General features: G+C 43.0%; 1 protein-coding gene across 6 annotated transcripts; it reads left to right on the forward strand.

Moving 5' to 3' along the window:
• The first annotated feature begins 8,855 nt into the window (after positions 1-8,855).
• On the forward strand, positions 8,856-14,157 carry SRSF5 (serine and arginine rich splicing factor 5). Of its 6 annotated transcripts, none has more exons than XM_061180971.1 (9): positions 8,856-9,114; positions 9,723-9,776; positions 9,877-10,018; positions 10,349-10,419; positions 10,558-10,656; positions 10,943-11,012; positions 12,231-12,304; positions 12,756-12,866; positions 13,332-14,157. In XM_061180971.1, exons 3-9 carry the CDS (start codon positions 9,893-9,895, stop codon positions 13,603-13,605), a joined length of 825 nt encoding a protein of 274 aa, XP_061036954.1. In that variant the 5' UTR covers positions 8,856-9,114; positions 9,723-9,776; positions 9,877-9,892; the 3' UTR covers positions 13,606-14,157. The 6 variants fall into 6 exon arrangements, with proteins under 6 accessions (XP_061036954.1, XP_061036959.1, XP_061036958.1 ...); XM_061180976.1 differs by having other exon boundaries at positions 13,335-14,157; XM_061180975.1 differs by having other exon boundaries at positions 8,856-8,989.
• The last annotated feature ends 1,840 nt before the right edge of the window (positions 14,158-15,997 follow it).

The following is a 15,997-nucleotide window of genomic DNA, read 5'->3' on the forward strand; positions in this document are numbered from 1 at the left end:
CGCATGCCCCCTGCACACACCACCACCAGAGGGAGGGGCAAACCACCTAAGCCATGCCTCCGGCCCAACCCCTTGACCTGCCCCTACCCTCACCCCATAAGGAACCAGCTCACTCCCCTCAGCGAGCAAGCAAGCAAGGGAACATGTTGTTTGTTCTCACTCCTTCCTGCTGCAGCAGGGGTCCCAATAAAGTCTTGCCTGAATTTCTTATCTGGCCTCGTATCAATTTCTATTGATTAAGGAGGCCAAGAACCCTGGTTGGTAACATGTGTACCCCACCACAATGGCTCTGTTAGGAATCGGTATATGGAGAATTGATATTCTGAGGCTTCCTTCTTCTTCTACTTCTTTTCTTTTTCTGAGTGGTTAAACAACAAATATTTATTTTTTCACAGTTCTAGAGCTTGGTGCCAGCGTGGTCAGGTTCTGGTGAGAGCACTCCTCCTGGCTTGCTAATGGGGATTTCTTGCTGTGTCCTCACATGGTAGAGAGAGAGCTCTGGTGTCCATTCCTCTCTTATAAATGTACCAGGTCTATTGGATCACAGCTCTGCCCTTATGATGAGGCTTCCCTCTGGATATCAGAGATGGAAAGAGCCTGGTAGTTGGTCAGTCCCCAGTTGCTGACAGCTTGTGGGGTGGAGTAGGTGTAGAGGACAACCAGCATTGAGGGGTACCTCTTGGGTAGAAAAGGCCCTTGTCCAGTTCTTTCTCTCTCTTTTTTATAAATGCCATGAATGGTTTCGCTTTGGAATGTTTGTCTTTTATATTTACCTGCAAAGGATTTGAGGTCATGAAAAAGAAACTTCCGTGAACTTTAAGTCCCAGTCTTGTTGGTTCCCTTTGTTATAGCAGTTTAACCTCCCCTGTGATTTTTGTCCCTTCTGACTCGAGAGATAGGGCTGCCTGGATCACTCATTAGAGTGGACATGTGTGGAGTATGCCAGGCACGGGATCAAATACTTTACATGCATTATCTCACCTAATTCTCATGATAACCCTATGAATTAACTACGATTATTGACCTATTTCTCACATGCGGAAACTGAGGCTTAGAAAGGTCCAGCCCCATACTAAAAGTCATGGATTCTCTCCTTCACAAATATGGTTGGAGTGCCTGTGATATGCCAGGCCCTATTTTAGTCTCTGGAGCTTCCCATACTAAGTGTTGAGTCTGAAATTCCAACACACGTCTTATTCCAGTTCTGCACGTTTAGCTGATGGGCTCAGCTGCTTCCCCTGTAGATGTCACCTGTAACACAGCCTAGATGCTTCGGTCCTTGCTAGTAAGGGTTGATGCTGAATCCTTTTACACCTTCTAGCCCGCATCTTTGTAACACAGAGACAAAAATATAGCTAAAGTTACTTGCCCATGAGGCAAAATTTGCTCTCCTGACTTAAAAAATGCTATAAGGTTTTGACTTCGCCTTTGAGTAAGTCATTTAACTTTGGAAAGAAAATCCTTTAGATCCACAGAGTTAGAAAAGGCACAAGGGGTTGAATCAAGGTCCCACCGTTTCCAGCTGTGTGACTTTGTGCTTTGGTTTCAACATATTAAAAAAAGAAAAGAGGATATGAACTGACATTGGAGAGTTGTATAAAGGTTGAATTGGCTAATAAATCCAAAGCCCCAAGCACTATGCCTGGCATACAGTAAGGGAAAGATGGGTGGCAGCTGTCATTAAGGAGGATGAAGATTGTAAAGAGGCCACTGGATTCTGCAATTAGGTTAAGGTGAACGTTGAGAGCAGTTCAGTGGAGAGGCAGGGTGGAGGTCCAGCTGTAGGTGAATGAGAGCTCGAGAAAGTGGCACCTCGGAGTGTAAAAACTACCTGCTCTGTAGCTAAATGTGTTGGCTTAGGAAAGGTGAGATGGGGCAGCTTTGACAAGCGACATAGGTTAAGAGGTGGGGTTTTTTTTTTTTTAATACAATTTTGTTTACACTTTCACTCTTTTCTTTTTTCTTTTTTTAATTTATTTTATTTTTATTTATTTATGGCTGTGTTGGGTCTTCGTTTCTGTGCGAGGGCTTTCTCTAGTTGTGGCAAGCGGGGGCCACTCTTCATCGCGGTGCGCGGGCCTCTCACTATCGCGGCCTCTCTTGTTGCGGAGCACAGGCTCCAGAGGCGCAGTCTCAGTAGTTGTGGCGCACGGGTCTAGTTGCTCCGCGGCATGTGGGATCTTCCTGGACCAGGGCTCGAACCCGTGTCCCCTGCATTGGCAGGCAGATTCTCAACCACTGCGCCACCAGGGAGGGCCTGTTTTTTTTTTTTTTTAAGTTTTAAAGAGGGAAACTAAGCAGGTTTGACAATTAAGGATTAAAGAGATAGTGGAGAGGTTAGGACTTCAGATAGAAAAAAAAAAAACAAATTGATGGAGCAAGGTCTGAAATCTGGTGCATAAAGGACCAAAGTTTGAAATTTAGCTCCTTCTTTCTTTGAGACAGAGAAGGGGAAGATGGGTGAAAATATATGTAATTTGAAGATAGAGGGGAGAGAGACTGAGGCAAAGGCAGCCTGATCAATTCTACTTTCCAGGTGAAGCAGGAAATATTGTGGTAGTTAGCCTCCGAGATGACCCCCAACCATCCCCCCTCCTGGTCCTCACTGCCTGTGTACTTCTCTTCCGCATTGTACCAAGTTTGGCTGTGTGACCAATAGCATATGGCAGAAGCTATGTGTTATGGGTTGAATTGTGTGCCCCCCAAAAAGGTATGTTGAAGTTCTAACCCCCCGTACCTCAGATGTGACTTTATCAGGAAGTAGGTCTTTACAAAGGTCATTAAGTTAAAATGAGGTCATGAGGGTGGGCCCTAATCCAATGTGATGGGTGTCCTTATAAAAAAAGAGGAAATTTGGGGAATTCCCTGGCAGTCCAGTGATTAGGACTCCGAGCTTCCACTGCAGGGGACAGGGGTTCGATCCCTGGTGGGGGAACTAAGATCCCGCATGCTGTGCGGCACGGCCAAAACAAACAAACAAACAAAAAACAACAAGAACAAAAAAAGGCAGAAATTTGGACACAAATTCAAAGAAAGGTACAGACAGGTACAGAAGGTAGATGATGTGAAGACACACAGGAAAAGATGGCCATGTGACTGAAATGACGCATCTCCAAGCCAGGAACACCAAGAATTGCTGGTGAACACCAGAAACTGGGAAGTAGCAAGGAAGGATCCTCCTCTAGAGCTGTCAGAGGGAGCATAGCCTTGCTGACACCTTGATGTAGGACTTCCAGCCTCCAGAACAGTGACACAATACGTTTCTATTGTTTTAACCCACCCAGGTTTTGGTACGTTGTTATGGCAGCCTAGCAAACTAAAACACTATGGTATGTCATTTCTAAGATCAGGTTATGAAAAGATTGTCGTTTCCATCTTGGATGTACTCTCTCTCTCTCAGGTCATTCCTTCTTAAGATAGCTAGCTGCAGGTTGTGAGGACATTCAGGCAGTTTATGGACAGGCCCACATGGAGAAGAACTGAGGTTTCCAGCCAACAGCCAGCAAGGAACTGAGGGCCATCAATAGTCAGGTGAGTGAGCTTGGAAGGAGATTCCTCTAGTTCAGGTAAGACTGCAGCCCCAATCAACACCAACAGCTTACTGTGGGTTCATTTGAGACTCTAAGCCAGAGCCACACAGTCAAACCAGCCCTGAATTCCTGGCTCACATTGACTATGTGATAGTAAATATTTGCTGTCTTAAGCTGCTAAATTTGGGGTAATTTGCTACACAGTAATAGATACCCCTGCTAACAATGAAGGAAAAATGGTCACTTGAGAAAAGGAGAGAAAGCATGGGATGGCTGCTGAGATAACAGGAAAGGCAGGAGAAAACCAAAAAATGCGGGTCTGGTTAGTGGTTGCAACTATAGTTGGAAACCACCCGATTAAGGTGCCAGTTAAATATTCAGATTCCTAAGCCTCCAATTCCTGAATCAGGCTCTCTGGGAAAACGGCACGGGGAATCTGCATTTGAAATACAGTAGTGCCCAAATGATTCTTTTCAAGAACCACTGAGTTAGAGGATAATTGAGAGTAGAGGTAAAAGTGGGACAGAAACAGCAACTAAAGCTAGAATTTAAATTGGGTGTTAATTCATAGCACAAACTGATATCAAATAACCACACTGCTATGGACCTATAAAGAATTTCTAATTTTTGTCAACAAATTCTGAATTAGTGGGAATTACTTTCTATCTCTGACTTAAAAAATATTCCCAGGAGGTTTTTAAAATTTTTTTTTTAATTTTAATTTTTTTGGCTGTGCTGGGCCTTCGTTGCTGTGCGTGGGCTTTCTCTAGTTGCAGCGAGCGGGGGCTACTCTTTGTTGCGGTGCACGGGCTTCTCATTGTGGTGGCTTCTCTTGTTGTGGAGCACGGGCTCCAGCAGTTGCAGCACCCGGGCTCAGTAGTTGCAGCACGCAGGCCCTAGAGCCCATGGGCTTCAGTAGTTGTGGCGTGTGGGCTTAGTTCCTCAGCAGCATGTGGGATCTTCTCGGACCAGGGATCGAACCCATGTCCCCTGCATTGGCAGGCGGATTCTTAACCACTGCGCCACCAGGGAAGTCCTTCTCAGGAGCTCTTATGCTAACCTTTGCTCCTTCTCTCTAAAGATACTGCCCTATTTCTCCTTCAGTTCAATCCCTATGCAGAGATGCTCTGCCTATTCTAATTTCTACCTCACTCTAAACTTCTCTGGCCTGGGTGGTGAGAACTCTGCAAACCCAGAAGTGTTTCCTGTTTCTGGGATTTCTGGGGCCACCCTACTGCACAGAAAGGTATCCCAGGAAGGTCATGCTGCAGCTTTTGTGATCAGGGCTGTGGCAGGAAAATCTGTAAGTGGGATGTTCTGGGCAGAACAGAGCATTAGATTCTCTAAGCCCCAGTTTCCTCATTTAAACAATGTTATAACACCTACATGGAAGGGCTGGCCTGAGGATTGACTGAGATAATGGGAGTAATGTCCTTATCACCGTGCCTGGAACATAATAGTGGCTCAGGAAATGGCAGCTGTCAATTTTAAAAGGGATGGTAAGGAGAATATGCTTAGGTGCCCTGAATTTAATCTTGATGTTAGAATGGTTTGTGTCCCAATCAGGGCTCCAGCCACAACCTGAGTGACATATGAGTATTTGGAGCAGGGAAGATGGTTTTTATGGAGGACAAAAAAGGGAGTTCCTGAACCTAGGTCAGTATTAGAGAATACTCCTGGCTGAGTATTAGAATCACCTGCAGCCCTCACTAACAAACTAGGACTCCTCCCCAGGCCAATTAAAGCAGAATTTCTGCCAGTAGGACTCAGGCAGCAGAAAGCTTCAAACACTTCCCAGGTGATTTTAGTATACAGCTGGTGCTAAGAAAGACTCATCTAGGGACTCAAATTAAAGTAGTGGGTTCACAGGTATTTTAATTACTGTGCACTATATTAAACAACAACAACCAAAGCAGGATGTAGCAAAAGAAGTCAGATGAGTATGTAGGGGTGAATCTGAGTCAAAAATCGAACATTTGAAAAAAACATAAATTTCCAAGAGAAATTATTTAAGGATACTTATTCTTTTAAAAAAAATTGTTAGTATTATTATCTAGAAGCAAGGAAGTCAACACTTTTAGTGTTGGGAGTTTTGGATAGGAATTTTTAAGCATCTGGTGATATTTAGGACATTTTCAGAAAAACAGAATTGTTGGTCAGAATGAATATTTTTCCTTAGGCATATAGTTGTGTCATATTAAGTGGAAAACAGATAAAAATTTGAATATACACTTTTGATCATAAATATATTAAAGAAACATGGGAAAATGCCCATGATTAAGTTTTATGAATAAAACCCCTCATGATACCATTTCTATATATGAGGATGATTCATATTTTGAAAATACAGTTGTGCTTATAGAAAAACACTAAAGGGAAATTATAAAAAAACCTAAATAGTTATCCCTTAGGGTTGGAAATAAGAATGACCTTTTAAATTCTCATATCTATGTTTTAAAAAATGATGAGGTATTACTTTTGAATTGGAAAAAAAATTAAAGTCAGAAAAAAAAACACACACAAGAAAGAAATACAGCAAAATATAAGCAGAGGTTGATTTGATGAGATGAGATTGTGAGCATTCCCTTCTTTCGATTATTCTTCCTGTTGAACATTTTTGTGACAATGAGTATCTATTTCTTTTTATAATTGGAACAAAAGAAACTATTTAAAAATAAAGATCAAATCCTGTCTCCTTGTTTATGAGTTTACTTTCTGACAAAGGGAGTTGGGTGAAGCATTTACAGAGCAGTTTGAAGTTTAGGAATCACTTAGCTCAGGGGTATGCAAACGTTTTCCGAAAAGGGCCAGGTAGTAATTATTCTAGGTTTTTTGGTCTATATGGTCTCTGTCGAAAGTATTCAGCTCTGCTTTTGTGGCAGGACAACAGATACAGACACTAAGCAAATGAACAGGAGTGGCTGTGTTCCAAAAAAACTTTATTGATGGATACTGACCTTTGAATTTTATATAATATTCATGTGTCATGAAATATTATTCTTCTTTGGATTCTCCTCCCCCCATTATTAAAAATGTAAAATCATCCTCAGGCCAGACAAAAACAGTTGAGAGGCTGGATTAGGCCCAAAGGCCATACTTTGCTGACTCCTGGGTTAGATAAAAATCAGGGATGTGATGAAGGAAACTTCCCACAGTTATGCTGAAAGTCTCCCAAAGAGATGGCTTTGATAAACTGTTTATTTTAATCTGTAATTTCTTTGCATCTTTTTTCCTTTACTAAAGATTTGCTACTCACTTGGATGCCTTAGGAAAAAGATGCCAAGTCATTTTGTTGAAACATTAATATAGGAACAGGAACACCTGAAAGAAATGCTAATGCAAACCCAGGTCTACAAATACTGAGTCTTTTCTGTGCTAGGCATTCCTGGAGACAAAAACATGAATAACACATATCTTTATTATAAGTCAGTGGTGAAGGAATTACAGGGGTGTACACAGAATATCGTAGGATCACATAGTAGAGAGAGTAATTCTGCTCATGGAAGATGACTGTGTTTATTGGAGAAGTTGGTAAGAAAATCTGGTAGGGAGACAGGCAGTTTTCATGGAAAAAACAAACACTGCAGAAGGCAAGTCGTTTAGAATAGAGTAGATTAAGTCACTAGGAACTACTAATGAACAATTTGTGGAAGTCACAAACTTTTTAACAGTAAATACATCAAGAGACTTTATTAAAAAATTAATCCTGAAGAAAATCACAACACCTCGGGCTGAAAGCAGCTACTTTTTTTAATGGCACCATTTTATACAGCACCATCATTCTTCTTTTTCACCCCAGAAAATATTTTCCAGATTACTTTCTCTTATTGCAGCAAAAATAATGTTTAGTGAGTGAAATCACAAGATGTTGCTTCCATATTCAACACAGAATGTAGAAAATAATTGGGAGGCTGATTTTTTTAAATTATGCAGAAAGCAAACAAATGCAATTAAATAAGTACAGGTTTGGAACAATTTGTGCATGATAAAATGCCTATGTTTATCAGGCTAGCAGCTAAAAGTAAGTGTTTTAATTTAACAAATACATATTTTCTTTTAAATCCATCCTTAATTGGCCACACCATAACTAACTTCACAATTTTGCTCTGTACTCGCAGAGGCACTTTTAAAAATAAACATACAAATGTATGAATGGATGAGTTCATGCCATACAAACTATCCAAGTTCTAATCCAGAGTTCCCAAGGGCCCTGGAGGTCAGAGTAAGGGCTGGTAGCTCTGCTCTTTCTTGAACTACTTTATTTCTGTGTAACTCTAGTTGCAAGCAGCAACCCTAGATTCTGGGCATCTCTCAAAAATGGGGTTAAATTAAAGAAAAGTAACTTTTTCACCATCATTCTCTTTACTGCCTAAATTTCTAAGCCTGCCAACCTTACTGGGAAAATGCAGAGTTAAGAATGTGAAGGGCTACCGTTTCACACTTACTTTGAAAACACACTTTCTGTTCTGAAGAATGGTAGACTTTTATGTCTTACATTACAGAAACAGGAACAGGAGTTAACCAAATACCGTTTGGATTTAAAAGTAGCTTGAAACACCTTCTTAGCCAGCACAATCCTAGAGTGTGGAAAAGCACAAGTCTGCATTCTGGCCTCAATTTCAGATGGCCTTCTAGCCACAGTCCCAATTTCAGTATCTCATGACCCCCAAACCTTCCATTTAAACAATACTGCAGCTCCTTAGACTTCTTACTATAACTAACCCGTAAGTCCGTGATATGGTTAAAATATTCACTTGAGCATCAGGGAGCGCCCTCCAAAGTGCAACCGTAAATTGCAAGCAGCAAGGGGTCAGAGATAGCCAGATATTTTTGCAAAGCCTGAGTTTCTTTCACCCAGTGTGCTTCAGGGTATTAAAAAAAAACTTCAGATAAAAAAGAGGTATGGGGACTTCCCTGGTGGTCCAGTGGTTAAGAATCAGGGTTTCCACTGCAGGGGGCACATGTATGATCCCTGGTCGGGGAACTAAGATCCTGCATGCCGCAGCACGGCGAAAACAAACAAAGAAACAAACAAAAGTTGTCATTTGCCTTAGGGTATTTTTATGGGGGAGATAATTATGAACTGAACTTCACGGCCCAAGGGGAACCAGCCACTCTTCCACCGTGGCCCCTCCGGCGCCGAGAACCTGACGGCCACGCCCATGCCAGGTCCCTCCCCTCGGCCCCGCCCACCGCTAGTGCGGGTCACTTAGGCCGTCACCATAAAGAGGCCCGGCCCCCCCGACACCTCTTTCCCCGAGCCAATGGGGCGGTGCCAGGGGCGGTCCCGGAAGTGACGCAGGGACGCGCCCTCCATTTTGTGGGACTCCAGAGCAGCTAAGTGCGTCAGTTGTGGAGAGACGTAGACGAGTTGAGTCCTGGTCTGCGGGGAGGCTGCCGGCTCCGTCGCAGACTACGGACCTCTCTGGGTCTCAGCTGCCAAAGATCCTGTCCGGTAGGTGAGTGGCTCACTTTGAGGGAAAGGCTTCTCGGATCGAGGCTTCTTCATGGCCGCTCAGATCGCGAGCGGTCAGGGCTGCTCTCTGTGCGGAGGACGGCGTCCAATGAGCGCAGTTTATTCGAGGTGGGCGCTGGGGCACGTCTCCCTTTGGGTATTGTTTGAGGGGACCTGACGGGGGAGGGGCGGTCCTGGTCACGGTCGTTTTTACAGAGGGGTTGTGTGCCCCTCCCTGCCTCCTTCACTCTCCGAACCCGGCGAGTAGTGGGCCGAGACCTTTGCTCGGGGTGTGGTCGGGGCTGTCCCAGGGCGGGTACAGTGACCCGGAGCGGTGGGGTCGGGAGAGGGGGAGGGGACAGGGAGTTTGGCACGCGCGGCTGTCCCCACCGCCGGCTCCGAGGCCGCCATTTTGTGACTGCTTCGCGGCCGCCCGCCGCCGTCTGCGCAGGCGAGGCGGTGGCGTCGCGAGATTCCGGCTTCCACCCGCTGTGACTCTCCTGGGAGGCGGCGACGCGCGCGCGGCCCGTCGCCATTGGGCTGGCCTTGCGGAGGGGGGGTCGGCTCCGCCCGCACTTCTCGGCCTTTCCTGACTGCGGCAGACGGGAGGGGGCCAGAAGAGCCGGGGAGAGAGTGCGGCTGCGCAGTTCCAGAGGCGGCAGTGGGCGTTGCGGTTGCTGCGGTCTGGGCCCAGGGAAGGATCGTGTTGGGAGCCGAGTTTTAATTTTGTCTGCAAGGGACCTGGCCTAGTTAAGAGGCACTCTTGGCAGTCTTGTTTATAACATCACCGGGTAAACATTTTATTTTATGCCGTTTATGTTTTTGATTCCTTGACCAGGCATTTTTCTGACATTTCACCGGTATTATCTCAATGGAATTATTTCCTGACAGGAAGTACTAGCCGGACATGAGTGGCTGTCGAGTATTCATCGGGAGGCTAAATCCAGCGGCCCGGGAGAAAGACGTGGAAAGATTCTTCAAGGGGTATGGACGAATACGAGATATTGATCTGAAAAGAGGCTTTGGTTTTGTGGTGAGTATTTAGAACTGGTTGACTTATCTGTTGTTAAGAGGGTTAAAGATTGTGGTAAGCAGTGCCTTTGATTTTATTGAGTCCAGGTAGAGTATCTTTAGGAAATGCTTTGCATCCTTAAGGCAGTGAATTTTCTGAAGGGATAAAAGAGTCTCACTATTGGCTGAGAGAAATCACTGCTGGTCGCTTTTTGATGGGGCTGAGCTGTATGCTGTTGTCATTAAGATACTCTTCCTGGGCTTTCACAGGTATTTACTGGTTTTAATGGGTTGTAGAATACACTTTTAAAGCCGTGTGAAGCATTTGGGTTTTTTCACGTTTGTATTTTAGGAATTTGAGGATCCCAGGGATGCAGATGATGCCGTGTATGAACTTGATGGAAAAGAACTCTGCAGTGAAAGGTGAGGACCTTGTTTTTAGTTTTATCACTAGTTAGCACCGCAGAAATAGAGCAGACGAGGTCAGCTGGGTATGTATTTCTAAATAGGTCTCTTACATAGCTTAAGTGGGTAATGAAGATGTTTCTTCCCTTCCTGTAGGGTTACAATTGAACATGCTCGGGCTCGATCTCGAGGCGGAAGAGGTAGAGGACGCTACTCAGACCGTTTTAGTAGTCGCAGACCTCGAAATGATAGACGGTATGTGATGGATGGTGGATGGCTGCTTTGAACAAGCGTTACTGCAGGAGGAGTCTTTAATGTTTAAAAACCATTAGCGATAAGTGATTTTGCTGTTTATGTATAATCAGTTCTGTTATGTCCACTGTTCCTGTAAGTGTGTGAGTCATAAAGTAATGCAGAAACTGTTGGCGGAAGTCATTTGAATGACTTGTCATATCTGATTGCTTGAACTTGCCCACAACTGAACACCATAAGTGCACGTTGCTTCATTTCTTCCATTGTGAGCGCTCATTTTCTTCCTCAGAAATGCTCCACCTGTAAGAACAGAAAATCGGCTTATAGTTGAGAATTTATCTTCAAGAGTCAGCTGGCAGGTTTGTTGAAATACAGTTTTGAGATATTTCAATGTGGCTTTTTAAATATTAGTGGGTAGCTAATGTTTTTATTAATGTTTTGTTAAAAGTAGTTTTATTTTTAAATTAATGGACTTAATCGTAATTTTAAAATTTTAATTAAATGTAATTGGGGGATATTTCAAACTTTAATATTAGTGATCAAATGTAAATGTTTTGAGGATATATTTTCTTGTTTTTTAAAATCAATTTTAACCAAATATTAAACCCTTTATTTGCCAGCCTATCTGTGTCGTTGGCCTTATGACGAGGAGTGCCTGTGGGTTATCCTAATCGTTGTCTTGGTCACTCTTGGTTGGGCCTGGTTGACTTTGCCAGTCAGCTCCTACAGTGATCAATTGGCCACCTCTAGATCTGTGTTTGCCGGTCTAGACGTAATCGGTGCACTTCCTTGAAGTGCCAGGTTGCAGCGATCCCAGAGCGTTGATAACGTGATCTGATCCCTAAGTTGAGAGCTGTCTTCCTGTAACGCTTCCGAATAAGAGGTCCTGGTCGAAAAGAGTTGAAAGATACGAAATTAGGTGGTCGTTGGAATCCTGATCGCAGTAAAGTGGTCCTTGGTAACTACACAAGAGTAGAACATGTCTGCATCCGCCAGTAGTCTGCTAATAGGGAGGGCTGTGCGATTAAAGGCTTCCATCGATTGGGTAGTGTCCTTCAAGTGGGTGGCGAAGAGCCAGTCGGGCATATGTCATGAAGGTTTCTCCGACCGATTAATGGTTTGCTGCTTGACTAGCCTAGGGAAATAATAATAAAGGTAAAGTAAACTTTTTTAATGACATATGGGGCACAAGATAACTGGTGTCTTGTAAATGTTCTGTTTTTAAATATAAAATTTCTACTTTAGTCTTTACTTTAAAAATATGTATTGTTTCTTTTTGTTTTGTTTTTGTTTTTTGTTTTGTTTTTTTCCTTTTGTATTGAGCTCAGTATAGACTAATACTACTTTAATGTTAAAATCTGAATTTCCTGGCATTTTGCTTAAAAGCAATATGCTATTTGCTTATTTCGTGCCCTGACATATATTATTTTTAAATTCTGATAGAATACAAGTGTGGTGAATACCATGTTTGTACTTTATCTAACATCTTCTCTTTCAGTAGTCTTGTTTTTATACAATGTGGTTGTTTGTGTGTCATGTTTCCTTTTCTCTGCTTAACACAATCGTCTTGTGTTAAGGATCTCAAAGATTTCATGAGACAAGCTGGGGAAGTAACCTTTGCGGATGCACATCGACCTAAATTAAATGAAGGGTGAGTATGTACTGGAGTATGAGAGCCTTTTACAGTATTCTGAAAGTTTTACTCTGAATGTTTGAGCTCTCAAAATTTGGACATGCTGGAATGTAGCAGTTCTCAATCAGGGTTGAGTTTGCCCCTCAGGGTACATGTGGCAGTTCTGGAGACATTTTGGTTGTCATGATTGAGGGTGCTGCTGGCATCTTGTGAGAAGAGGTCTGGGATGTTAGTAATCATCCTGTAGTGCACAGGAAAGCTTCTCACCCCCAAAGAATCATCTAGCTTAAAATGTCAACGGTTTGGAGGTTGCGAAGTCTTGCTCTCATGCTGTTTTATCTGTAAAGAGATGACTCAATATAGCAATAGCAAAATGAACATTAAAAAGGTACTTAAACTAGACTGATAACATAGTTTGTGAGACTACAAGAAGTATGTAACTTTACAAATGGCATTTTTTTCTTTGTAGGGTAGTTGAGTTTGCCTCTTATGGTGACTTAAAGAATGCTATTGAAAAACTTTCTGGAAAAGAAATAAATGGGAGAAAAATCAAATTAATTGAAGGCAGCAAAAGGCACAGGTATCTCTTTAAATTGTTTTTTAATATAAATTTATTTTTTTAATTTCGGCTGTGTTGGGTCTTCGTTGCAGCGCTTGGGCTTTCATAGTTGCGGCGAGTGGGGGCTACTCTTCGTTGCTGTGCGCGGGCTTCTCATTGCGGTGGCTTCTCTTATTGCGGAGCACGGGCTCTAGGTGCTCGGGCGTCAGTAGTTGCAGCACCCGGGCTCACTAGTTGTGGCTCGTGGGCTCTAGAGCGCAGGCTCAGTAGTTGTGGCGCACGGGCTTAGTTGCTCCGCGGCGTGTGGATTCTTCCTGAACCAGGGATCAAACCCGTTTCCCCTGCATTGGCAGGCGGATTCTTAATCACTGCGCCACCAGGGACGTCCTGTTTAAATTTTTAGGTCAAAGTTTTATTTAATGGATTTGTAGGGCCTGCTACTTAGTGTTTTTTGTTTTTTGTTTTCTGTTTTTTTTTCTTTCCTAGTAGGTCACGAAGCAGGTCTCGTTCCCGGAGCAGGAGTTCCTCGAGGTCTCGTAGCCGATCTCGTTCCCGGAGTCGCAAGTCTTACAGCCGGTCCAGGAGCCGGAGCCGGAGCCGGAGCCGGAGCAAGTCCCGTTCTGTTAGTAGGTCTCCTGTGCCTGAGAAGAGCCAGAAACGTGGTTCTTCAAGTAGATCTAAGTCTCCAGCATCTGTGGATCGCCAGAGGTCCAGGTCCAGGTCCCGGTCAAGGTCCAGATCAGTTGACAGTGGCAATTAAACTGTAAATAACTTGCCCTGGGGGCCTTTTTTTTCTAAAAAAAAAAAAAAAATTCCCAAACCATACTTGCTAAAAATTCTGGTAAGTATGTGCTTTTCTGTGGGGGTGGGATTTGGAGGGGGGTTGGGTTGGGTTGGGCTGGGTATCTTTGTAGATGTGGACCACCAGGGGTTGTTGAAAACTAATTGTATTAAATGTTTTTGATAAGCCTTCTGCTCACATTTTTGTGAATGTCTGAAGTATATAGTTTGTGTATATTGACAGAGCTCTTTTATAACTAAAGCAAATTTAATTTTTTTGTACTAGAAAAAATTTGAACGTTTTAGTTCCTGGTTATTCAAGTATGTTAATACAGAATTAGTTTAATGCCTCACTTAAACTAATTAATAGCTTTGGACACTTAAAAGAGCTCTAAATTTGCTTGTACGTAAAGGCTTAATTTGAGTTTTCCTTGTTAGGGTCAAGGGTGTCCGTCCACCCACCCTTTAACAGCTGCCTGGCAAAGACGTTAAAGCAGCTGTTTGTTATTGATAATAAAAGATTATAAAACTGCTTTTGTCTGGTTTGTTTGAAGGAAGTACGGCTACATCCTCCTCCTTCCCCATGCACATCTGACACATTTAAAATCCCTGGTAGAGAAGGCTGTAGTAGTGAGGTATGGTGAGCCTTTTTTTTTTTTAATTAGTACCGTTGACATTTCTTGGCTAGTCAGAAGATGGGCAAAGAAGTGTGAACTGTTCAAAACAGTGATGACTAACAGTTGTTATGACAGTTTCCCTTGTGTGTGATCCTCCTGTCCTTTAACCACCCAATTTTATTGGGCATCACGTTATTTAGGCCTTCCATAGCCAAGAGAAGGATAATTTGGGAAGCAAGATTGTAAAATTTAATGTTTCATGCCTAACTTAAAGGTTGTAATATAATTTTGATGGTCGGAGATCATCACGTAAAACTTTTTTAAAATCACTGCACATGAATGCTTGAAGGGGCTTTCACATGCTTTTTCTTGTAGTCCTGAGACATGGATGTAACAGTCTGTTAAAGGGAAAACAGTTGGGTAGTGAAAACTGCCTAAGGTTCTACATCCATCTCTATTAAGTGTTAGAGCCCTATACCTATAGGAAATTAGTTTTATTGTTTCTTCTAGGAATTTCATAGACTCATTTGAGTGCTAGTCTAGATAAATACTTGTAAGCATAACAGTGAATAACACATAGTAGCCACTATTAAGTCCCTTGTCTGTGTAGTCACTGAATCCTTAACTATTATATGTAGTATATATATAATTCCTGGTATTAGAACCTAGGAAGTCTAGTTCCAGAACCCCCAAACCACTCCACACTCATCTGACCTAACCTTTCAGGGATTTTGAGGAACGCAGAATTAGAAACCCTGGAAAGATTGGGCTTCCCCAAAGTGTGGGGATTGGGTAGTGGGAATCTCCATGTGTGGAGGCTAGGGTTGAAAGTTCTTGGCATGAAGGAAGGCTTCCCCGTGTTCGAGACTGCAGGACTCAGGCCATAAAATTGTGAAGCTGATCTTTTTAACGCAAACTCTTCTAGAGAGAGTTTGTGTGGTATACTTGTTTATTCACTTAGGTGTGGGGTAGTCTGCTTACTAAATGGGAACCTAGGTTTTTTTTCTTTACAATGTATCTGAAATGGAGAGGCACAATTTTCCCCCTTGGGCTTTTTAGATATGGTAACAGGGTGGCGTGGTGTATGTTTGACATTTTACCAGTGACTTTTCACCTATCATTAAATAGGTAGCATCAGTGGCTTACCACTTTAATAAACAAGGTAAAGCCCTTTTGAACAAATGGCAGAGATTACTAAGTTATTTTGAACTGATGAGTTGGCCTGAATTCCCAGATACAGGACATGAGAAGTAATGAGTGTGGGTATATAATCCTAAGCAAAGTTTTAGGACCAGGTTTTGCAGGGCGTAATGTAACTCGTTTTGTTTTGGGCTGTGCTGCGGAGAGTGTGGGATCTTAGTTCCCAGACCAGGGATCGAACCCGTGCCCCCTGCAGCGGAATCACGGAGTCTTAAGTGCTGGATCGCCAGGGAAGTCCTTGTAACTCGTTTTTTATATGCAGTTGGCCCTTGAACAACACAGGTTTGATCTTCATGGGTCCACTTATATACAGACTTTTTTCAATAAGTACGCGTTGCCGTATTACACGATCCATGGTTGGTTGAATCAGTTGACGAATTTTAGATACAGAGGGCTGACTAAATTATACTCGAATTTTCAGCAACGTGGAGGTTGGCTTAGTCAACTTAGTCCTGTAAGGAAAGTTTGAGTGTAATATATCTCAGGTTCAGCCATACCTTCCTCAAAAAGCTGAACTTAACATTTGTTTTGCCTCACCCAGTCTACTAGTAGATG

Source organism: Eubalaena glacialis, chromosome 2 (genome assembly GCF_028564815.1).
Source record: "Eubalaena glacialis isolate mEubGla1 chromosome 2, mEubGla1.1.hap2.+ XY, whole genome shotgun sequence".
NCBI lineage: Eukaryota > Metazoa > Chordata > Mammalia > Artiodactyla > Balaenidae > Eubalaena > Eubalaena glacialis.